We start from the raw sequence: 24826 nt of genomic DNA on the forward strand, positions 1-24826 counted from the left end.
AGTCTATGTTGATTGTCATGTTCATTGGGTGTCCTTACTAAAGTCTTTTGGAGGAATTTGTTTTTAGTCATAACATGGTTGATTTCAACCTTATAAAAACAAAAATGTTAGTTTTGATTTTTCTCTGTGGGGAAAAAAGTATCCTTATTCTTCTAGAGTTGTAGCCCAAGAGATCTGTGACAGTCTCCCTCTCAGATCCTGTTGACTTTTCCTCTAATTCTAGTTCATATGACCTGAAAATGCAAATTGCCTGCCAATCCCTGGGTTAGTAGCAACAGCTTCTACTCCACAGGATGGAAGAGAACTGGAACAGCATCTGGAAGTGTGTAGGCATTATGAACATGCATTCATACCTAGTAAGGTCCTGTTCCTCTCTATTCAAATGCTCTGAGGCATCGTTTCTCCTGCATGATGACCAGTAACCTCCCTTTTGAGATATGGGAATGGCTTGCATAGCACTAATAAGTGGCAGGCCTCAAAAGTCAACTCATGAAAGATGTCAAGTATTTCTCTAAAGTTTTATCATCACCCACTTTTACCTAAAAGAGGATGAGATTAAATACAAGCCCTAAAGTTGGAGGAGCTACAGTAAATAGTTTCTCTGAAAACAACAAACAAAACCATACAAGCTTTACCTAAACAAAATAAGTCATGACGTCAGGTAAAATTTTATGTAATTTTTTAAAAAATTCACATTTTTAAACATTGCTTAAATATACTATTATTTGGTCATGGCAGCTAATATTTGTGTTACCAGATTCCTATATGAAGTATGTCATTTTAAAATAGAATTTATTTTTATTTTTCCCAAATAAAATTCAACTGATTATCACATTATGTTCACTATTTGTGTGACTTCTTTTCTCAATGACCAAGAACTGAAAACTTTTGGGATTTAAAAATTAAGAATATGTAAGATAAGGAAGCAAAGAAGAGGCACATTTCTGCTTCTGCTCTTAATTAACTTGGTTAAGTATTTAATGTTTATATGGAAAGCACTATTCTGAACACTATTATGAGCACAAAAGAATGTAAGACATATTTTTGGCAACAGAAAATGAGCCTAAATGCAATTATCAAGAATACAAGTAACAATGATTGTTTGAGAGATTGTGGGGGAAAGTGTATACTCATACATTGTTCAAGGAACCACAAATTAGTACAACCACTCTAGAAAGCAGAATGGAGATTCCTCAGAAAACTTGGAAAGGAACCACTATTTGACCCAGCTGTCCCACTCCTTAGTATATACCCAAAAGATCTAAAATCAGCATACTACAACGACACAGCCGTATCAATGTTTATAGCAGCTCAATTCACAATAGCTAAGATACGGAACCAACCTAGATGTTCATCAACAATTGAATGGATAAAGAAATTATGGTGGGTAGGTGTAGGGGTGTGTGTGTGTGTATACAATGGATATATTATATATATGTGTGTGTGTGTGTGTGTGTGTGTGTGTGTGTGTGTATATATAATGGATATATTATGATATACACACACAAAATGGATTATCACTCAGCCATAGAGAATGGTTTTATGACATTTGCCAGTAAATAAATGAATCTGGAGACTATCAAGCTAAGTGAAATAAGCCAATCCCAAAAACCAAAGGTCAAATGTCCTCTCTTATATGTGGATGCTAACCCACAAAGAGGGGAGGGGAGGGGAGCAATAGAAGTTCATTGGATTAGATAAATGGGAATGAAGGGCAGGGAAGATAGTTAGGAATAGGAAAGACAGTAGAATGAATCTGACATAACTTTCCTATGTACATATATGAATACATCACAGTCAATCTCAACATTGTTTATGTCCATAAGACTGGGATACTAATTAGAATAAGGTATATTCCATGCTTATAAAAATATACAGAAATAGATTCTACTTCTATGTATAACTAAAAAGAATAAAAATTTTAAAAAAGTAAATGAGCCTAAAAATATTTTCTTCTTTCTTGCTTTTTCTTATTTTCCACTGAATATATTTTGAAACTGGATATTATCCAGTTTCAAAAATAGAAATATTTTCCAAGAGGAAGTAAAACAATGTAAAAATATAAATTAAATTAAATCCTCCTTAACAAACACTAATTTATTAGTTTTATATTCCAAATTTGTTTTTTATATTTTCAGTGGGTTAGACCTACTGAATCATTGAATTTAGCTCTAAATTTTTCATCAACATTTCACAATTATTCCCAGTGATTTTCAGACCTGGAAGCTTAGAATCACCACTGAATTTATTAGCTAATTCCTCCTCATACATATCTGACAAGAGTCTTACTTGGTCTGTGAATGGTCAAGTTATTTTCCAAGGGTGGCCAGTAGAAGGAGAACGTAGCTTCTGTAATGTCCTTTCTCTACTCAAAATTAATATAAACATCTACAATATGACCAAAGGATGGTTTAAATAAGTGTATACTGTAGGTGGAAAGAGAATAGAACCACTTTAGGGATAATAAATTATTTATTTTTAAAATCACCTAAAGTTGACAAAAGGTCATTGCAAAGTGTGTACAAATCAAAATAAATATTACGTAAATGTACTGTGACCCCAGCACTAACTTGATGTCAAAATCTTTGAAAATAATATACTAAATCATTTTTGCTAAGAAAGAAGTAGCTTTTAAATCATGATTTATCAATAGGAATGCTACTGCCATCACAGTATATGAAGGGAAAAAATAATCAAGATATAAAGAATAGGAAATGATTTACACATGGAGAAATGACATTCTCCATGTGTCTCAGAATGGGACTGAACATTTGAAGTAAAGTCAATCAGCAGCATACACATTCAGGTTTACATATACATACCATAATCTGCTTGAATCAAATGTATGAAATATGATATGTCAAGAGCTTTGTAATGTTTTGAACAACCAATAATAAAAAAGGAGAAAAAATGAAACTGACATAGATATATAGATATCATTGGGACTATGACTTCTTATTCAAATATGAATATTATAGTCTTATGTTTTTTATGAATCTTAACTGGGTTTTGTATGTTAATATGGGTTGGGCTATCAGCCTTCATAAATCACTTTCTTCTTATTCCCTTGAAATATATCATTGTGCAAGATCAATTTCTCTGATACAAGATGATCCAATTCAATTGAAGAGTCAGGAATACAGAACTGCATGGTTTCTAGGAATCATGTAACAAAATTAACAAAGTGGTAGGATTTAGATGGAAAATTGTTTTCTCTGCAAAAATGGGATGAGCATAGACCAAATGATAGAATGGGGGGAACTACATCATAGGAAAAAGAAGAAACTGTCTTGAGATGGGAATGAGAATTGGGCAAAATGTAAATATGATTACATAATTAGATGGTTTGAGCCTTGAAAATCAGGCAGATGAGTTTCATCCAAAATATAGCAACTTGAGTATGACGTAAAATAGGATTGTGCTACAGAATTAGGAGGAAAACAGAAAAACAGAACAGAAATAGATGCCTAGAGGACATTGCTTTTAAGATCTAAGGTTGAAGTTCAACAATCCCTAAGACTTAACATCATCATCAAATGTAACGCAATGGATAGCTAAGAGCACACTTTGGAGTAATATGGACTGAGTTAAATTCTAGGTCCATCACTTACTAGTTGTGGGAATTAATATCTTTGTGATTCAATCTTCAGTAAAATGGGACTAAAAATAATAGTACCCATAATAGCCTGTAAATGAGGTGGGTATTAAATGAGTCAATATATAAGATTAAATGAGTTGATATGTGTTAAGGATAGTCCTTGGCACATCATTGTCTACCAATGTGTAAGCTGTCAGTGTTTATAAAACTCACCATTCTCTTCGCTTGGGCCCAAATCGGACTTCAAATTTCTTACAGTGCGGGCTATCATATCTTCATTGCTTGTATCATACACAGTACTGTGTGACCCTCTGGAATATATGATATTGTATATGTGTATAGTATTCAAACTCATACAATAAGAAAACAGGCAATAATTTCCAAAGACAGATGGACTGAAATAATCATCTCTTTCTGCCAAATACTGAAAATTTAAAAGCAAAGAAAAAATTACAACTGAGAGGAAATGTTTCTGTGAAACCTAAGTTTTCTTTTTTTTTTTTTCATATAGTGGTCCTATTACACAGAAAGATATAAAAAGCTTGGGAAAATGGACTCATTACCAAAATAGTGTCTTTATTTTGATATTTTTGGTTATTTGTCTTTTAAAGAAAAAGGAAATTTAATGAAACATTTTTGTCTTGCATCTAGCAAAGTCAATTACAGAAATCGTACTTGAATTGACCTCACTGATTTTTTTTCTAGTGACAGAATGGTTTAATCTGGAAACAATCCCATGCAAATTATGTTGAACCTCTGATGAAGATGATTTATTTTACTTGGTTGATTTCATCTTTATTCATGGTGTTGCATCTCAAACATAATATATGTGAATTCACTATAGCTTTAGATACCTAGGATAATATGGAAAATGCCTTTCTGCATCATAAAGTTGACTGTAAAAATAATACTGGGGATTTGAACTTATACTCTATTACAGAGAATTGTTTTCATATGCCAGTGAGCATTTGATAAAAATTAAAAATTAAATGTTTCATTTAAGTCAAATAAGTAATAGGTAAAATACACAAAAACTTGAATTTTTGGGTCATGCAAATTATGTTATGGCTTATATGACACAGGGATATTGAACTAGTAAATTTGATAGACTTTGAACACAATTACATGCAAATATATATGCTACTAATAAACATTTTTATGATGATGATGGTAAGAGTGGTAGAATATAAATAAAAGGAACTGACTCTATTTGTATTTAAAATAATCCGATCTACATTTTAGAAGAATAGTACTAACTAAACAAATTGCCAGCAACACTCTGGCATTCAGACTACTTACGGTCCATCTGTGTTTCTAGTTTCTTGGTTTTCTTCCTTGGAGTTTTGAGAGGCCTCTCTGCTATTGATGCCAAGGGCTGAGTCAGAATCATTTTTCAGTGTATTTGTTATATCAGTAGATGCAAAAGGAATGTCTGGTGACTTCAGAGAAATATTTTCCACCTCATCTTTAGGCCCTTCACTCAGTTCTTCCTTTTCTTCTATTTCTTCCAGGCTATAATCAGAGCTTATTCCAGCTACAAAGAAATGCATATATAATCCTGAATATTAATTTGTTTCATTTACCCTATGTAATACTAGCAAGGAAGGAATATTTAATAATTAGCTGAAGTCTTTAAATCAGGTTCAAAATTAGTGAAATGTTTTTCTCATGTGAATAATCATGTTAATATATAACAAGATTGTCTCACATGCACATAATCCTAAATACAATTTGCTATCACTCTAGGTTTTATTCATAGAAGATTATTTAGTATCATAAATGTCAAGTTAAATATTTCATTTAAGAGTACATTTTTAAAAATGATTTTAAATCCATGCTGTAAATCAATGTAACTTAAATACAAGTTTATTTTAATGCAAATTAAACAAGCATGAGATTTTTGCACATAGAGTTTGACTCAGTAGTTATTAGCACTAACTACACCTGAAAATTATCAGAACCCCTTTTGAAAATACTCAAGCTCATACCCTACTCCTCAGCTATTAAATAAAAATCTCAAAAGGGTTGGGCCAAGAATGTTTAAGGTTCCTCCAGTGATTCTACTGTGCAACCAGGGTTAAATGATCTAAATGCTTACTATGTTTTTAACCTGGAAACAAGTATTAAGCACTAATAATTTTTACTACCACCCAGTTTGATTCTCAGAGGCAACTTCCTCCAACACATTTTTCCTGTATATTGTCAGAAAGCATAATATGCACACATAAGCAGATATCCATATTCACATTTCCTTTTTTGTTGGTTTATTTAATATAAGTATATTATACCCAATGTTTCAACCTAGCTTTGGATCTACTTATATCTTAAATATCATATACTAATATGTGTAGTTATCATTTTTCAACAGTTGTGGCTAATTTTTCATTGTATAAAAATGCGTTTTATCATTACTTCTTAGTATTGACAACCAGTGGTACTATGATAAAGTTGGAGACATCCTTAGCAGTTGATGTCCATAGTTAGTGGTCAAGATGAGCTGTGAAAATAAATTTAAACCAAACACTAAGGTCCTAGAATTTTCTTAAATAAAATTAAACATCCAAGTAAAGTTTTACTTCAAAAGGAGGGAAATATGTTATGGCATTGGATTATAGTGATCAGCACATTCACAAAATTTAATAAAAATTTTAAGATATTTGAAGCTTATACGTAAAAATATAATTTTATTTCTTAATGTGGAGACAGAAAAGTATGTTCATTGTGCTTCTTAAGGAACAGGCATTGAGCCTGGAGATACAGTTTAGTTAAAAGCTTGCCTAGCATGCTTGAGGCCCTGGGTTCCATCCCCAGCCTCAGGCAGTATTACATGACTGTAGTCCTAGCACCTCAGGAGGCTGAGGCAGGAGGACTGTACGAGTCTAGGACTTCAAGGTCAATCTGGGTGACACAGCAAGACCCTGTATCAAAAAGAAACAAATATGGGGTACTTTAAATTAATAAAAAATGCCCCCATTAAATTAGAGTACTAAGAAGTATTTAAAAATTTAAGTGAATTTTTATATGTACATATTTTGGCAAATGTTGCTTTATCATGACACGTGCAATAGCCATTATGATGCCTTGTGCAATATTATATGTCTATATCATCATACCATAGTAAGAGTATATTTATATAAGTTGAAAACTGTGTACTGAGAAAAATAAAAGCCCATGATGGTTCAGATGTAGAAGTGTTTTATACATGACTCTTCAGTATGTATTCAGCTCTTTTGAAAATTATATTAACTGATGTGATGTTTAGCAAATTACCCATCATTATCCCTGTATTTCTCATGCTGTCACAAGTATTTCAGATACATAACTTTTTTCCAAGTATGAGGTCCTCACTGAGAAACTGGTCTCAATTAAGGTATAAGGCATGAGTAAGATGTTTCAAAAATGTTTTCGAATTTTTCTGGGATGATTTGATGGTTGTAAACATCATACCAGCTTGCTTAAATATATATTTTTATCCACTTGAAAGCATTCCTATTATTAAAAGTCTTAGAAAAGGCAATAATTATTTTTAACCCGTGCATGATAATTATTCATAATGGTAGGATTCATTATGTCATGTTCCTACACATTATGCACATAATTTAATCAGTCTCATTCCCTACTACCTGCCCTTTCCCTCCACTCCTCCCTCTCCTTGATTGGCTTCTCTAATGATCTGCCTTCCATTACTATTATTTTAATTAGTACACTATAATTATATATAAAGGCAGGATTTATTGTGGTATGTTCATTCGTGGACATAGCATACTTTGATTGATTTCATCCACTAATACTTTCCATGCCCTCAGCTCCTCCCTCCCTTTCCATCCCCTTCTTCTACTCCCTTTCATTTGCATGAGATCCCTTTTCCCCTCTAACTTCCATATGTGAGAGAAAATATACAACCCTTGTCAGAATATCTGAGTCTGACCTATTTCATTTAGAATGATATTAAGAATTTCTAATCGCCCAAGAGAATTTTCAGTCTGTTTGATTAGCACAGGTAAGCTCACACTTTGAAAAAAAAATCAAGTTTATTTAGTATGTGCCAAATTCTAGCACTAAAATAAAAAAAGAAACAGGGAATGGGCTGTGAACAATGAATAAGTTTCACAAGTGTTCTATCAGAACTATTTTATTTCAGGTTTAAAAGTTTTAAAGGCAGCGTATTCACTTTCAAAGAACATGGTGTTCTAAATCTTAAAGTACTGTTAAGAATTCTCAGGAATAAACATGGAAAGAAATTATTTAAATTGTTTAAATATCATTTGAAAGTATAATGACTGAAGTTTCTTTTATTTTAGATAATTTGAATGTTTTTTTCAGTCCCTTTAAAAATAGCAAATACTGACTGAAAAGAATATTTTTTTAATTATTTAAGATTAAAAAATAATTAACATACGGAAAAGAAATGTAGTTAACTTCCAAAAGATATTTTTGTTAGTCTGTAGCATTTTACTTGTGAAGTTATTAAAGTTTAAAATTTAACTAGGACTTTTAAGATATCTAATATATTTTTCCTGGGGATCATCAAAATGGCAAAATAGCCTGTCAAATACTATTCCTTTGCAAAAATATAATTGTGTTAAATTAATCCTATTCAAATACAATCCCTTTTATATGTTATTCATTCATTCAAATATGCTGTGTCACAGCATTGTTTATGCTACTAGAATTGTTCGTCTTTCATCCTTGGAAAATAATTTCCATTCAGTAAAATTCACACGATTCTTTGGATTTTGATGGACTGATATAGTTGTATAAATACAATTACCACCACAATTAAGACATAGAAAATTCTGTTAGTTACCTAAACTTCTTCACACTTCCTAATCTCTGGCAACCATTATCCCTACAGTTTTGCCTTTGCAAAAGTGTCACATGAATAAGAATATAACATCTAGGCATTTACATCTGGGCTTCCTGACTTAACATAATGTTTTAGATTCAGCCATATTGTGAGGATTCATTGTTGTTCCTTTTTATGGTAAAGTAGAAGTACTGTATTCTAATACATGGATGAACTACAATTTGCCCATTCTTCAGAATGGGGACATTTGAATTCCTTCTCATTTTTGGCAATTCTGAATCTAAACTATATTATATATAGTGAATTTATTGAAAATAGTAAGGTTTAAAAGTTCCCTCAAAAAAAGCAGGAAGTCAAATAGAAGGTAAAATTCTACAGAATTCCTAAGTTTATTAATCTTACATTGCATCATATTCATTTATATAGTTTACTATTGTAAACTCTAACCATGGAAAAAATTTCAAGTGAAAAGAAATTCCAATTTCTTTATGAAACATTCTTACAGAAAGGCTTCACAAGTAATCAAGTCTATAATGGATGATGTCTTAATCTGCATAAAACAAAGCCACAATCAAGAAAGGCCTGACACCTACATGTCAATGATGCTATGGCTGCCTCAGGCGTTCCAGGACCCTCAGAGAGAGAGGCTTCATCTGTCAGTTTAGGAACCGTGCTCTGTTCATGACTGAGGAGCCCAGGGCCCAGGTAGGCTTCTGCCAAAGAAGCAGATTCTGTAGAAATGGCACTTAGACAACAAAGTTAAGGCAAGCAGAGACCAGAAAGCATTTTCGAAGAAATCAGATTTCTGAGCTCACAATTATCCATGCATTAAACAAGAGGACAAAAAGAGAACAAAGGGAGAGAAACAGATACCCAGCAGAGTTTGAATAGCATGCACATCTTTTTCCAGTACTTCAAAATCTTCTAATTTCACTATACATTTGTTAATGTTATTCATTACATTTCCTTTGTAGAATAAGATGATATCATTGATATTATTCTGAAAAAAATCATTATTAGTCATATAATAGTAATATTTTAAATCACAAACACAGGAGTAAAGAATTCTTATATATATTAATTTCCAAATTCCTATATCATAAAGATTAAAGATTCAGATTAAAATTTAGGTGCTCCTGGACTTTTCCAAATTTGTGAAAACAAACACTAAAAATTAGGTATTCATAATAAGTATTTTTCTTACTTACCAAATTATTCCCATGCTAAGGTTCTAGCATATAATATTCTGTTTCTGTATCACATTTCCAATCTGTTCTATTCATTTATGTCTAATAAACGCTAAAGGTGAGAAATTTTATTATACATCTTTTTATAAGGGCCACTAAGTAGCTATTACTGAAAATATTGGAAGTGGTATTAGATTGAATCATTCTATTTTTACTGGAATTTTACTTATTTGAGGAGAACTGATAATGCAAGTTATATAATAGAAAGTATTTTCAGGGTAACAAATTTTTACCATGACAGTAGGATACCTGGTCATTGAATTCATACCTAGAAGCATTGCTTAAAGAAACTATGCTTATATTTTAATGTAAATTTTTCTCCCAAACATACCAAACAAACATACCAAACGTTTCTAACTATGATGTTGTCAGTACTCTTGGGAAGAGGTTAACAAATGTCGACCTGACACTGAATAAGGAAAAACAAGAGATCAAAACAGGGAAAGTCCTCCAGGTATAATTCCAGAACTGAAATGTTGATTTTGTGCCAGTTTCAGACTCTAATCTCTACTCCTGGGGGGAGTAAAGGAAGGAGAATTCATTTCACGAAATAAAATTGGGAAATGAGGTCAAAGAATCTGATCTCTTTCATATAGAGCATTCTAATTAAATCCATTCCTCAATTGTCATGGAAATTCTTTTTTCAGTACTGACACAGAGTGGAGTCAAGGTGTCATACCTGGGCTGGATGGCCCCTCAGGGGAGCTTGTTTCCAAAGCACTGTCTGGAGGAATCCCATCTACTAACTGCAGGGCTGAAAGGAACAACACAACTTATAAACAAGCCTCATACATAAAACACCTTTACAGCTTCACTGTAGCTTTTTTTTTTATACAATCCAGAAAGAATTGAGCCCTGACCTTGCTAAAAGTTATTTTACTACCCAACTGTGAAATGACAAAATTCCACTTAGATTCATTCCTCTTACTATATAAGTCAATCCTGGAGTGGCAATGTTTTCTAAATAAGTTTACAAATTACAATCTGCTCATTTTAGGATAATGAAGCCATATAATTTTGTCATTTTATTTTGTGTTGCAGATTCATAGAAAGCAGTCAAGTGAGAATAATCAGGGACTATTTATAAATCCTAAATGTCATTATTTAATAAAAAGACAAACATATATCATTTCTGTTTGTGTTAAGCAGAACATAATACAAATGATAGTGTTATTGGGAAAAGTAACATTACCAGTCACTGGGCCATTTCCATCACTTGAACGCTGGGCTGCTTTGGAGGGTGGGGAAGGTGCTTTTCGCTTTGTTCTCCTCAAAGATGAAGTCCCGATAGAGGAGCTACTGAGCTGCAGTGAGCCTGTTCTCACCATGCCTGCTTCACAGGGACTCTGTAAAAAACAAAACCACCAAACACAATCTTATATTTAGAAATTAATTGCAAACCTTATGAAGACACAGATCTTTATAACAAATCCATCATCTACCAAAATGAAGCACAATAGTAATTTATTCAAAAAAATAGTTATGGAACAAAAGAAAATATGTGCAGAACTAAGGTAAAATGTAAGGAAAAATAAAATATGGCCCTCCTCAACTAACTTAGACTAGGACAGGGGACAAATATGAAAATAACAAGTTGAAATGTAGAAGGCTTTTGAGAAATACAGTTAAAAACTAACTTTTACAGAAGAATCAGAGAAATTATTGAATGTAAAGTAAGGGTTCAAAAGGGGAAGAGTACTGGTACACTAATAGCTGGCTTGGTTAATCTATCTCTTATTAGCACCAGTGTATCAGTGGAAAATGTTTCAAGAATTTATATTTACCCAAGATAAGGTCCTTGAGGTCATAGACTACAAATGGCTACTGCTCACATTCCTGGCAGGTGAATGTCTGCAGACCCTAGGACTATCCTGCCTCCTCAGGCAGATTGATGCCTCCTGGCCAACTGCCACGCCATCTTTGCTCTTTCACTTATAACAAAACTTAAAGTTGTTCATAGTTTATTTCCACAATTTCTCTTTTCCCATTTGAGTTTCCCAATTAAACTTTTACCAACCCTTGACCCATTAACACTTTTCCTATCAAAATCACCAATGACCTTGACCACAAATAAATCAGTGGTCATTTCTCAGAACTCATTTTTTTTTTTCTGGACCTGTTAGCAGCAATAAACACACATGACCTTCCTTCTGTAGTGCTTTTTCTTACCCAGAACACCACATTTCTCACTCTCAACAGATCCATACTCTGGCTGCTCTGCTTTCTTGGTTCATTACTTTTCATCTTCTGACCAACATTGGTGTCACCAGAACTCTGGCCATATTCTTGTTAATATCTATACTCACACTCTCTTGATGATTTGTTACCTTTAAGTTTTATATACATGCTGATGATTGTAAACCCATGTCTACTCCATCCGATGACCTGTTTTGGTCTCCACATCAAGGCCGCTTCAACTTAGCACATCTAAAACTGAAATTGGCAGTCATTCCTTCTCTTCCTTCTACCCCAATCTCTATACTTCTCATGGTCTTTATCTCAGCAAAAAACAAGTCATCCTTCTGTTTGCTGTCATCTCCTCTCTCATCATCCATAACAAGTCTACCCTGTTGGCTCCTCACTTAAAAGACACCCAGCATCAGCTCGATTTCTACCAGAGTCTGAATCATTGACAACACTCTAACAGGGCTCTAATTCTAAGTCCTTTTAATTGATGACCTGGTTCGTAGATGTCTCTGACCATCTGCAAGGACAGAACAGCTCACTCCAGTCACACTGGCCTTTTTGCTGCCTCTCATGTATGCCTGGAGAGTTCCTGGGGTGGCTACCCTGGCTGTTCCTGTACCTAGAATGTTCTTCCTTCTGATAGCTTAATGTCTTCCTCCCTCATTTCCTTCTGGTTATTTCTCACATGTCACCTTACAATGCCTTCCTCCCTGACTCCAAAAGTTTCTATCTCATTTCCAAACTTTATTTTCTACTATCAGCCTTTAACAGCTTTTGGCTTATTTATGATTTATTATCTGCTTCCACTGGAATTGGCTGTAAGGGCAGGAACTTCTTTTTCTATTTTGCTCATTGCTATAATTCTAGAACAATTGTTTGGCACACAGAAGTTTCTCAATAAATATTTAAGTGAGTGGAAAATGAATTCTATATTCTCTTCTTCATGGGTAAGAAGTTTTGATAAACTTGGACTAGATTTTTGTGTACATTTGGGTCATTCCAATCTTACAGGACCATGTAAGTACATCCAAGCAAAATAATCCAATACATAAGAAGTTTTCTGTCTTTGTGCTTTGCTACACATCCAGAAAAAATTGACAAATTTGCTATTTCATAACTTTCTAATACTTCTGCCAGAGGGGGGAAAAAAAAAACCTGTCCCAAAAGAAAAAAAAATGATTTAAAAGCCATCATCACTGCCAACTGTGTGAGATACTGAAGACAGCGATGGATCACTACAGGGATAGAAACACAAGCCCACATGGCAGATGCTATACTATACAAACCCCTCATTCATCATTCCTCTTAAGGAAGGAGAGACAAGGTGGCTGGTGATCTCACCATCCCACAAAATATTAAACTTCTACCATATTAGTTGGTATAGTTACAGCTAGCCCTTGCCATCATACTGTGCTGTTCCTTCTTCAGAACTCAGACCTTCAATAATCTAGCAAGAAAAGAAAATCTGCCACTCAAATTCAGATTTTGATTCTGAGTCACTAAAGTCAATTATGATTAACTATAGTGATCATTCCCCCCACCCCAGGAGGTCATGGGATGGATCCCCAACAGACCTCAGAAATAATTCAAGAGAAGGATGCTCAGTAATAAACAGCTGATAAAGAAACATAGTGAGGAATTAGCAGTAAATATTGATTTGAGTAGATTATAATGCCTCTGTGGTCTGAAACTTTTACTTGATCTCTCATAATATTAGCAAATTCAGAGAAACTCAAGGAGATGGTTAAATGCTAAAAGAACATTTTAAAATATTTGTCTAAAAATCAAAAGTTGTTATTTCTTGAGAAACTGACTTCAGTAATAGCCTTATTCAAGCATCACTCTCACTGCAGACCTGGTTTATTAGTAACAATGCGGTAAGAGCACAACCAAGTAATGACATCTTTGATTTTCCTCCTTAGTTTCATGTTTCTCATGTTTAAACTGATTGCTTTCATGAGGTATATAATAAAAATACTTCCATCTTAGTCCATATTCTCAATTACAGTCACTTATGGATCTCACCTATTACATGCTAAAAGCAGTCATGATATGAACTTCACAGACAATAGTGTGTAAGAGCTAAAGACTTTCATAATACAGTAAAGCAGACAGCATAGAAATTTTAAAAAGAGGAATTTTTATATTCACAAATTCATGTGAACCCATCCATAACTCAGAGACAGAATACCCACATATTCATATATTTATCAGTCTGGAGATCCTAAAATAAGCTAGCATTTTTGTACAGAATATGTATATTTCTATTAACAAGGAATTTAAAACTTGTCAAAATAAGTAAATGGCATTTATGAAGACAATTGAGGGAATGCAAAGCCCTGGATACCTTGGGAAGCATATATAATACAATCATTCTACAAAACACTGATGTAAATGGGTGTACATTTCTAGAGTTGCAGTTTGAACCACAGACCCTCAGAACAAGGATATTAGGAGATACATGATTCTTACTAATTGATATGAGGTAGAACTTGTGCCTGTCATAACTAGATTCCATCCTATAATTAATAGTGAAAACTTGCTAAGTAAAGAGACAATATATAAATGTAACAATTGGTATAAGATGATCCAAAAGCAGGAGTTCTGAATTAATAAGAATTGTGAGTTTAGATAATCAACACAAGATTAATAAGAGAAATGTAAATTTTGAGATGTAATACCAGTAATGGCATTTAAGAAATAGCTTTATATTTTCAGTCATCCTATGGGATACAAAAGAGGTTAGTTGTTTTTATAAAGAGACTCTCAGAAAAGAGCTTCAGTCAGCTAAGATAACAGCCAAAAAAAAGTTACTAAAAGTCAAATTTGAAGTTTTTTGGGATTGACTAAAATATCACTACTAAGACGACCTGGAGTAGTACTTGGTCTTTGAGGAAAAGATGTTCTGTATCTACTAAACATATCCTTCTCTTGGGTGAAAGTCTGCAGAAAAAGATGGAGTATTTACATTAGAACACTTAAGTATTTCTTGGTTAGACTGTAGCCAAGAAAGCTGGTGTGTACTCAGATATGTATACTGTATATATATCCTAATACAAAAGATTGGAAAGGCTCCAAACACAGGAATACTTACAGCTAGAAAGTAGACTTCCTAAATTACCACAGTTATTTAAGTAATACACAAGTTTCCATTTAGAATGTATTCTCCTGTGTCCTTCGGGATGTGCTCCCAATAGTCTCCGAGTAACCCTACTTTTGCACTGATCAGAATTCAATCACCTAGTGTGCTGAATGTGAATCTGTTTAAATCAGAGGGAGGTTCATAGAAGTTTTTCATGTTGGAAGATAGCCCACCATAATGGTGATGGCCAAAATGAGCTATGGGGTCAACACTAGGGGCAGAACCAGGAAACTTGCCATTTACTGTCTCTGTGACCTTCAGTCTCCTCATCTATAGAAAGTAACCATATCTATGTTAAAAGGTGCTGTGATCCTTAAATGATCCACAGCATATATAAAATGGTGCCTAGTACACAGTACATGTTCCATATATGTCAGCTGTTATTACATGACATCTCTCTGTTTTAAAGCATGTGAATGTATTCCATAAACAAAATAAAAACATGATAGTTATTAAGGTTAAAGTGAAAAGCATGGATATAAAAAAAAGGAGGTACTTAAGACTGGCTTTCTTTTTGGTGACAGTGGCAGTGGAAGTCCTATTGGAATCAATCTCAGTTATGATCAACCTTAAAACCCAACAGTGTTCAATGTTCAGGAACCTGTGCTTAGTCCACTGCATAAGCCAAATTCACTGTTCTAAAATTCGCCAACTTTAATCACTTCAAGTTATTTCATCATACCATGAAGGACTTTAATAAAAGTTAAATATTTAACACTAATTTGTTAAATGCTGGTGATGAGTACGTGAATATGCATTAGAGTATATAAATTTGAACAATCTAACAGGCGAAGTTTACATGAAGAATTAAATAAAGAATTGCTTATAAATGTTTACCTTTTACAACCACGATACATTTCCTTTGGTCAAATTATATATATATATATATATATATTTTAACAGTGGTTGAGATTTAATTATTTTAAGTCTAAAGGGTTTACAATATGAGAAAACGGGTTTCTATTTACCAGGAGAAACTGCTATGGTTAATCATTAGAGATATTCAATTATTTACTTTAGTTAAAGCTACTGATAAGTCTGTCTGCCATTAGTGACCACTGCACCTGTAATAGAAACACACATCACCAAACTTTGTGCTCTGTGAAAAGGGAAACATTACAAGGAAAAACAGCATCCTCTAGCAAAAAGGGCAACGTCAGGTTGAAAACCAGGCCAGATAGTTAGTGTCCCATAATTCTCATCCAAATCAAAATTCACTGGTTCACATGAAACTAAATAAAAGCTGAAAACAGAATTAAATAGTCTTCAAAAGACTGATGACTAGCTCTGAGGACTAGCTTTGCACTAGTTACTAGGTCACTTATTAATCATTAGGTGAATCATAAGATGTGGGTCACTGGAATCAATGCATTCTAGATAAGAGTTAAAGAACACAAAAAGAAAAAACTGAATTAAGGGATATAAACAGTAACCTAATTTTAATAATGTTATTTAATATATCTATTAGGAGTTTTTTTATTATCTGTTTACAATATTATTTTCACATGTGGGGAGGAGTGGGGTAAATAGAGAGAACCTAAGAAATCCTGTAAAATTATCATAAATTATATATATATATTTATTTATATATATATTTATTTATATATATATATATATTTATTTATATATATATTTATTTATATATATATATATATTTATTTATATATATATATTTATTTATATATTTATTTATTTATTTATTTATTTATATATGTATTTTAAGGGACAGATCAACATTATTCTTCTCCAGCTTATATATTCCTAGTAAATACTATGAGATAGTATGAAATATTTTAGCGAGTTAATGAACTTGAATATCTTAGCAACTTCATTAACTTGAACACATCTTCATGAAACTAAGTCTTTGAGCACTTTTTAGTGATACCCATGTGCTCCTTCAGGAGTCCAGGGAGAAAGATGTCCATTATTCAATGTCTTACGTTGCTTCTGTAGTTTAGGCTTCATAAATCCTCACAGAGTTGAAGTAGGCATCACCATCCCATTACCACTGATCAAAGCTTCCCACAACAAAGCCCTTTCGTCCAATTTTAAAAGACAATAAAATGATTAAAATAATTTTACAATACTAGAGCTCAAAGACACTTTGATGAACATAGTTACAAAACCTTATTCTACAGAGGAGAAAACCAAGCCACAGAGAAGTTCAATGAAGATGATGATGATGGAAAAAAATAATGACAAGGACAAAAAAAAAAAAATCATAGGCCCAAGAATAGAATGTAACCATTCTCTAAACCACGTCAATTCCTGTTCTGCCACAATATACTTCTTTTTCCAGCCCTTCTCTATGAAAACAAGAAAAAATTTACAAATTTTACAACTTGTGTTATGACCTGAAAATGTTTTTATACTTCTCTTGAAGCAACATGCATTTTCATTTCATAAGCCCTACAATTTTCTGAGATAGCATACAACCAATTCTTGTTATTGAGAATCCTTTGCTTATAACATTTTGTTAAAGCCCAAAGATGAGGGCCTCTCTCAATAGTATATCTTGTGGGGAAAAGACAGGATGAACCAGAAAAGCGCAGAGCCCATGATTAAGCTTAAAGATAGGGAATGATGGTAACTCTAGTCCTCTGTTATCATCTTAGCAGAAATGTTTCTAGGGGCAGGGCAGGGGAATGAAAAACCTACAGTTAAACAAACTGGGGCCAATTCAGTCGATTCCAAAAAATGCACCAAAGATGTATAGCTGGCTTCATTCCAGACGGTGCCCCACCTCTATAAGCTTATCACCATGGTTCTAGGAAAGACACCCGCTTCTCTCTGCCCTGGGTTCTGTTAACACAAACCGATTACCACTGAAAGGTGAATCTCTCCACGAGGTACAAAATACACCATGGCAGACAGGCTAAGCAAACTTCCAACCACAGGGACTGGTCAAGAAAGCCTCCTAACACTGATGATTTTCAATATGGTTTTATGAATATCTTGTGCAATTTTAGAGAGATACAACTTTTTTGCATATTAATAGATAAGGAAGAAAATCCACATTAATCCCACAACCCATTGTTCTTTGAATAATATTTTCATTTAAAATTTAACTTTATAATGAGCACAGTTTTTTACTTTTTGGTCAGAAGTAAAATGGGCAGAAAAAAAAAACGTAGTGATACAGAGGGTTATTGTGGAGATTAACTGGGTAATATTCTTTAAACTTGATCTGGAATATTAATAGTCAATATATAAGCATTCACCACTGCTTTTGTTATTGTGATCCTTGAAATGAACCTTGAAATGAACCTTATGAAAAGCACAATGACAAAATATGCTTTAAATTGTGCCAGTGCATTTCTCTACTGAAACCAGTCATATTTTTGGAAGTACAGACAGCTGTATTCCATGTATCAAACTACAAACACCATGGTAACCACTGTTCCTAGGCAATTGTAGAATGATGTGTGTGGTCCACTTACTGTATGACAAGAGGAGAGTGGAGGGGAAAATAAAATGTTACCCGATGATCTGGATTAAAAAAAAAACGGTATATTTCTTAAAGATTACAAATACAAACTTTACATATAGAAGAGTACAGCCTTAATTACTCTACTGAAAAGAAGTAGGATTAAAATCAACTAAGTAAAATTAAAACAAACATATACCTACTCACACAAGCAGATACATCATCTGCTTGTAAGCCATTGATATAAAAGTGAGTAAAAGATGAAGACAGCACATATTTAAAAAAATTAAGTCATGATTCCAACATGGTGGCGGGCGCGGAGAGATCAAGTCTCTGACCTCTTCAGCTGTGCGGGCATAGGGAGTTGTAAACAGTCTAAATGCTGTTTGCTCAGTATCACTAGGCAATGCTGAGCTGACGTGGATATGGGGCGAACAGTATGGGCCTCTCAGAACACACACTGAGCCCAGATCGGCTGAATTCAAGCTCCCGTTCACCTGCTTCCCGCAGACAAACAGCTGTGACTCAGCACTAATCCATCCGGCTGAAACATCTGGTCAGCCCTTCTGATCCTACAGAGGTAAATGCCAACTGAGCCTTCATAGGTAGTGGCCACAGGTTTGAAATGGGGCGTGGGAGAGACGGTAAGGACCCACCCGTTGCATTGGTCACCCGGAAAAGGGAAACGAACTGTCGCCATTTGCAAGAGATACCACCATGGCAGAGAACTGACGTCACCAGACTGCGGCGGAGGAGATAACTTCATTGAAACCTGCGGCTACAGGTGTGTAATCCCCTAGCCTTCCCTCGCCAAACATCGGGGAAAACTTAAGGGCCCCTCCCAGCTCTCCTGTGAGCGCGATAGCCAGACCGAGGGAATCAGAAGTGGCGCGGGACCCGCGGCGCAGAACACCCGGCTACTGCTCCCACCAGTGCTGACAACTGAGGTCTCTTGCACCAGCTACGGGGGGTGGGGGGGTGTGTGGCTACAGGAGGGCAAGTAAAATTTGCTGAGGATTCTCAGCCCCAAGCTCTACAAACTTAGGGTCTGAGGGAATGGCAAACAGGGAGAGTGTGCCAGGTCGTTCATGAAAACAGGGCTCCCGGGAACAGCAGACCTGGAGTGTAGCCAGTATTGTGGTGAGCGTCACCGGTGAGAGGGGCCTGGCTAGAGGAAAAGTGGGAAGTGACTAGACACAAGAGGAGGCCCTAGGCACTCAGGATTGGAGACTCGCCCAGTCTGGGAGGAGGAGCTGCTGCACAGTGATTGGTTCCCGCATATTGACAGGAGAAGCTTGGCCTGGTGGGCACAGCTTCACCTACTGGAAGAGTAGTTAATCAAACTCTAAGACTGCACTTATTAGTTTTTTTTTTTGTTTTGTTTTGTTTTTTCATTTTCATTTTTCTTTCTTGTTTTTTAAATTTTTTTTAATTTTTCTTTTTAATTTTTTTCTTCTAATTTTAATTTTTCTTTTTTTATTATTATTGTTTTTTTAAAAAAATTTTTTCCTTTTTTATTACCTATTTTTTTCTTCTTTTGTCTTTTCATTTCTTTTCAATTTTCTTATTTCCCCTTCCTTGAATTCTACCTGCTTACTCTCATTCTCTTTAGTGACTTCTTCCCTTCCCTTCTAATACCTTTCCTCCCAAGCATCAAATAAATTTATAGGAGTAAACAGTAACTCAGCAGTCAAACAGAACAAGAAGTAACATGAGAAGCTTCAAAAAGCAAGGAAGAAAAGGAGTACAAACAATGCAGGACAGCCTAAATATTCAGGAGGACCTAGAGTCATCAGAAAAATGGTCATATAAAGAACTCAAGGAACAACTTAGACAGATGGAGTGGAACCTTAAAGAGGATATGAGACAGCAAATTCAAGCAGTGAAAGAACACATTGAAAACGAATTACATAAACAGATAAAAGAAGAAGTTAAGCATCTTTATCAGGAGATAGAGATTATTTTAAAAAATCAAACAATAATTCTAGAAATGAAGGAAACTATAAACCAAATTAAAAACTCAATTGAGAGTATCACTAACAGAGTGGAGCAAGTAGGAGCCAGAACGTCAGATAATGAAGACAAAATATATATCATCTTGAAAAGAGTCTAGCCAACTTAGATAGGCAGGTAAAAAATCACGAGAAAAACATACAAGAGATATGGGATAACATAAAAAAACCAAACTTACGAGTCATCGAGATAGAGGAAGGTACGGAGATTCAAACCAAGGGAATAAGTAACCTGCTGAATGAAATAATTACAGAAAACTTTCCAGAAATAAAAAAGGAAATGGATATACAAATTGTAGATGCATACAGGACACCGAGCACACAAAATCACAATAGACCAACGCCAAGACACATTGTTATGAATATATCCAATATACAGAACAAAGAGAAAATATTAAAAGCTACAAGAGAAAGGAGACAGATTACATTCAGGGGCAAGACAAGAAGGTTAACAACGGAATTTCCATCACAGACGCTGAAAGCAAGAAGGTCCTGGAACAATGTATTTCAAACACTGAAAAACAATGGATGCCAACCAAGAATTCTGTATCCAGCAAAATTAAGCTTCAGGTATGACAACAAAATAAAAATCTTTCATGATAAACAAAAGTTAAAAGAATCTGCAGTCAGAAAACCAGCATTGCAAAGCATCTTGAGCAAAACACTACACGAGGAAGAAATGAAAAACAATAACCAAAACCATCAGTGGGAAGTGCCTCGGTAAAGAGAGAGGGCGGGGGAAAAGATAATCATGGAGAAACTAAATTAAAAAAAAAGGATAAATAATCAAACATGGCTGGAAGTACAAACCATATATCAATAGTAACTCTAAATGTTAATGGCTTAAACTCTCCAATAAAGCGACATAGACAGGTATCATGGATTAAAAAAACAAATCCAACAATATGCTGCCTCCCGGAGACACATCTGATTGGAAAAGACATACACAGACTGAAGGTGAAAGGATGGGAAAAAATATACCACGCACACGGTCCTCGTAAGCAAGCAGGGGTGGCCATCCTAATATTGAATAAAATCGACTTCAAGACTAAGTTAATCAAAAGGGATAAAGAAGGACATTATATACTGTTAAAAGGAACCATTCACCAACAAGACATAACAATTATCAATATTTATGCACTAAATAATGGTGCTGCGACATTCATAAAACAAATTCTCCTCAAGTTCAAGAATCAAATAGACCACAACACAATAATTATGGGTGACTTCAACACACCTCTCTCACCATTGGACAGATCCTCCAAACAAAAGTTGAATAAAGAAACTATAGAACTCAATACCACAATCAATAACCTAGACTTAACTGACATATATAGAATATATCAACCATCATCAAATGGATATACTTTTTTCTCAGCAGCACATGGATCCTTCTCAAAAATAGACCATATATTATGCCATAGGGAAACCCTCAGTAAATATAAAGGGGTGGAGATAATACCATGCATTTTATCTGATCATAATGGAATGAAACTGGAAATCAATGATAAAAGAAGGAAAAATCCTACATCACATGGAAAATGAACAATATGTTACTGAATGATCAATGGGTTACAGAAGACATAAAGGAGGAAATCAAAAAATTCTTAGAGATAAATGAAAATACAGACACAACATATCGGAATCTATGGGACACAATGAAAGCAGTTTTAAGAGGAAAATTCATCGCCTGGTGGTCATTCCTCAGAAAAAGAAAAAACCAACAAATAAATGAGCTCACACTTTATCTCAAAGCCCTAGAAAAGGAAGAGCAAAACAACAGCAAATGTAGCAGAAGGCAAGAAATAATTAAAATCAGAGCGGAAATCAATGAAATTGAAACAAAAGAAACTATTGAAAAAATTAACAAAACTAAAAGTTGGTTCTTCGAAAAAATAAATAAGATTGACAGACCTTTAGCCATGCTAACGAAGAGAAGAAGAGAGAGAACTCAAATTACTAACATACAGGATGAAAAAGGCAATATCACAACAGATGCTACAGAAATACAGAAGACAATTAGAAATTATTTTGAAAACCTATATTCCAATAAAATAGAAGATAGTGAAGACATCGATAAATTTCTTAAGTCATATAATTTGCCCAGACTGAGTCAGGAGGATACACACAATTTGAACAGACCAATATCAATGGATGAAATTGAAGAAGCCATCAAAAGACTACCAACCAAGAAAAGCCCAGGACCGGATGGGTATACAGCGGAGTTTTACAAAACCTTTAAAGAAGAATTAATACCAACACTTTTCAAGTTATTTCAGGAAATAGAAAAAGAGGGAGCTCTTCCAAATTCATTCTATGAGGCCAACATCACCCTGATTCCGAAACCAGACAAAGACACCTCAAAGAAAGAAAACTATAGACCAATATCTCTAATGAACCTAGATGCAAAAATCCTCAATAAAATTCTGGCGAATCAAATACAAAAACACATCAAAAAAATTGTGCACCATGATCAAGTAGGATTCATCCCTGGGATGCAAGGATGGTTCAATATACGGAAATCAATAAATGTTATTCACCACATCAATAGACTTAAAGAACCATATGATCATCTCAACAGACGCAGAGAAAGCATTCGACAAAGTACAGCATCCCTTTATGTTCAAAATATTAGAAAAACTAGGGATAACAGGAACTTACCTTGACATTGTAAAAGCTATCTATGCTAAGCCTCAGGCTAGCATCATTCTGAATGGAGAAAAATTGAAGGCATTCCCTCTAAAATCTGGAACAAGACAGGGATGCCCCCTATCACCACTTCTATTCAATATAGTTCTCGAAACACTGGCCAGAGCAATTAGACAGAGAAAAGAAATTAAAGGAATAAAAATAGGAAAAGAAGAACTTAAGTTATCACTATTTGCAGATGACATGATTCTATACCTAGAAGACCCAAAAGGGTCTACAAAGAAACTACTAGAACTAATAAATGAATTCAGCAAAGTGGCAGGATATAAAATCAACACGCATAAATCAAAGGCATTTCTGTATATCAGCATCAAAACTTCTGAAACGGAAATGAGGAAAAATACTCCATTCACAATATCCTCAAAAAAAAATAAAATACTTGGGAATCAACCTAACAAAAGAGGTGAAAGATTTATACAATGAAAACTACAGAACCCTAAAGAGAGAAGTAGAAGAAGATCTTAGAAGATGGAAAAATATACCCTGTTCATGGATAGGCAGAACTAACATCATCAAAATGGAGATATTACCAAAAGTTCTCTATAGGTTTAATGCAATGCCAATCAAAATCCCAATGGCATTTCTTGTAGAAATAGATAAAGCAATCATGAAATTCATATGGAAAAATAAAAGACCCAGAATAGCAAAAGCAATTCTAAGCAGGAAGTGTGAATCAGGCGGTATAGCGATACCAGATTTCAAACTATATTACAGAGCAATAGTGACAAAAACAGCATGGTACTGGTACCAAAACAGGCAGGTGGACCAATGGTATAGAATAGAGGACACAGAGACTGATCCACAAAGTTACAACTATCTTATATTTGATAAAGGGGCTAAAAGCTTGCAATGGAGGAAGGATAACATCTTCAACAAATGGTGTTGGGAAAACTGGAAATCCATGTGCAACAAAATGAAACGGAATCCCTTTCTCTCGCCATGCACAAAAGTTAACTCAAAATGGATCAAGGAGCTTGATATCAAACCAGAGACAAGGCATCTGATAGAAGAAAAAGTTGGCTCTGATCTACATATTGTGGGGTCGGGCTCCAAATTCCTTAATAGGACACCCATAGCACAAGAGTTAATAACAAGAATCAACAAATGGGACTTACTTAAACTAAAAAGTTTTTTCTCAGCAAGAGAAACAATAAGAGAGATAAATAGGGAGCCTACATCATGGGAACAAATTTTTACTCCTCACACTTCAGATAGAGCCCTAATATCCAGAGTATACAAAGAACTCAAAAAACTAGACAATAAGATAACAAATAACCCAATCAACAAATGGGCCAAGGACCTGAACAGACACTTCTCAGAGAAGGATATACAATCAATCAACAAGTACATGAAAAAATGCTCTCCATCTCTAGCAGTCAGAGAAATGCAAATCAAAACCACCCCAAGATACCATCTCACTCCAGTAAGATTGGCAGCCACTCTGAAGTCAAACAACAACAAGTGCTGGCAAGGATGTGGAGAAAAGGGTACACTTGTACATTGCTGGTGGGACTGCAAATTGGTGCGGCCAATTTGGAAAGCAATATGGAGATTTCTGGGAAAGCTGGGAATGGAACCACCATTTGACCCAGCTATTGCTCTTCTCGAACTATTTCCTGAAGACCTTAAAAGAGCATGCTACAGGGATACTGCCACATCAATGTTCATAGCAGCACAATTCACAATAGCTAGACTAT

General features: G+C 34.5%; 1 protein-coding gene across 7 annotated transcripts in view; it reads right to left on the bottom strand.

Annotated features, from left to right (window-relative positions):
- The window catches only part of COBLL1 (cordon-bleu WH2 repeat protein like 1), a 156792-nt gene that overhangs the window by 11463 nt on the left and 120503 nt on the right, over window positions 1–24826 (bottom strand). For all 7 annotated transcript variants that reach the window (XR_014018009.1, XM_081261256.1, XM_081261254.1 and 4 more), the window contains 5 exons: window positions 10845–10998; window positions 10332–10406; window positions 8999–9118; window positions 4898–5132; window positions 3812–3909 (listed from right to left, as the gene is read on the bottom strand). Coding sequence is in view for 6 of the 7 variants with exons in the window: in XM_081261256.1 (XP_081117382.1) it covers window positions 3812–3909; window positions 4898–5132; window positions 8999–9118; window positions 10332–10406; window positions 10845–10998 (682 nt within the window). In the remaining variant the exon portion in view is untranslated. The remainder of the gene's footprint in view (window positions 1–3811; window positions 3910–4897; window positions 5133–8998; window positions 9119–10331; window positions 10407–10844; window positions 10999–24826) is intronic.

The sequence above is a fragment of the Spermophilus citellus genome, assembly GCF_964194105.1.
Source record: "Spermophilus citellus genome assembly, chromosome: 11".
Taxonomy (NCBI): domain Eukaryota; kingdom Metazoa; phylum Chordata; class Mammalia; order Rodentia; family Sciuridae; genus Spermophilus; species Spermophilus citellus.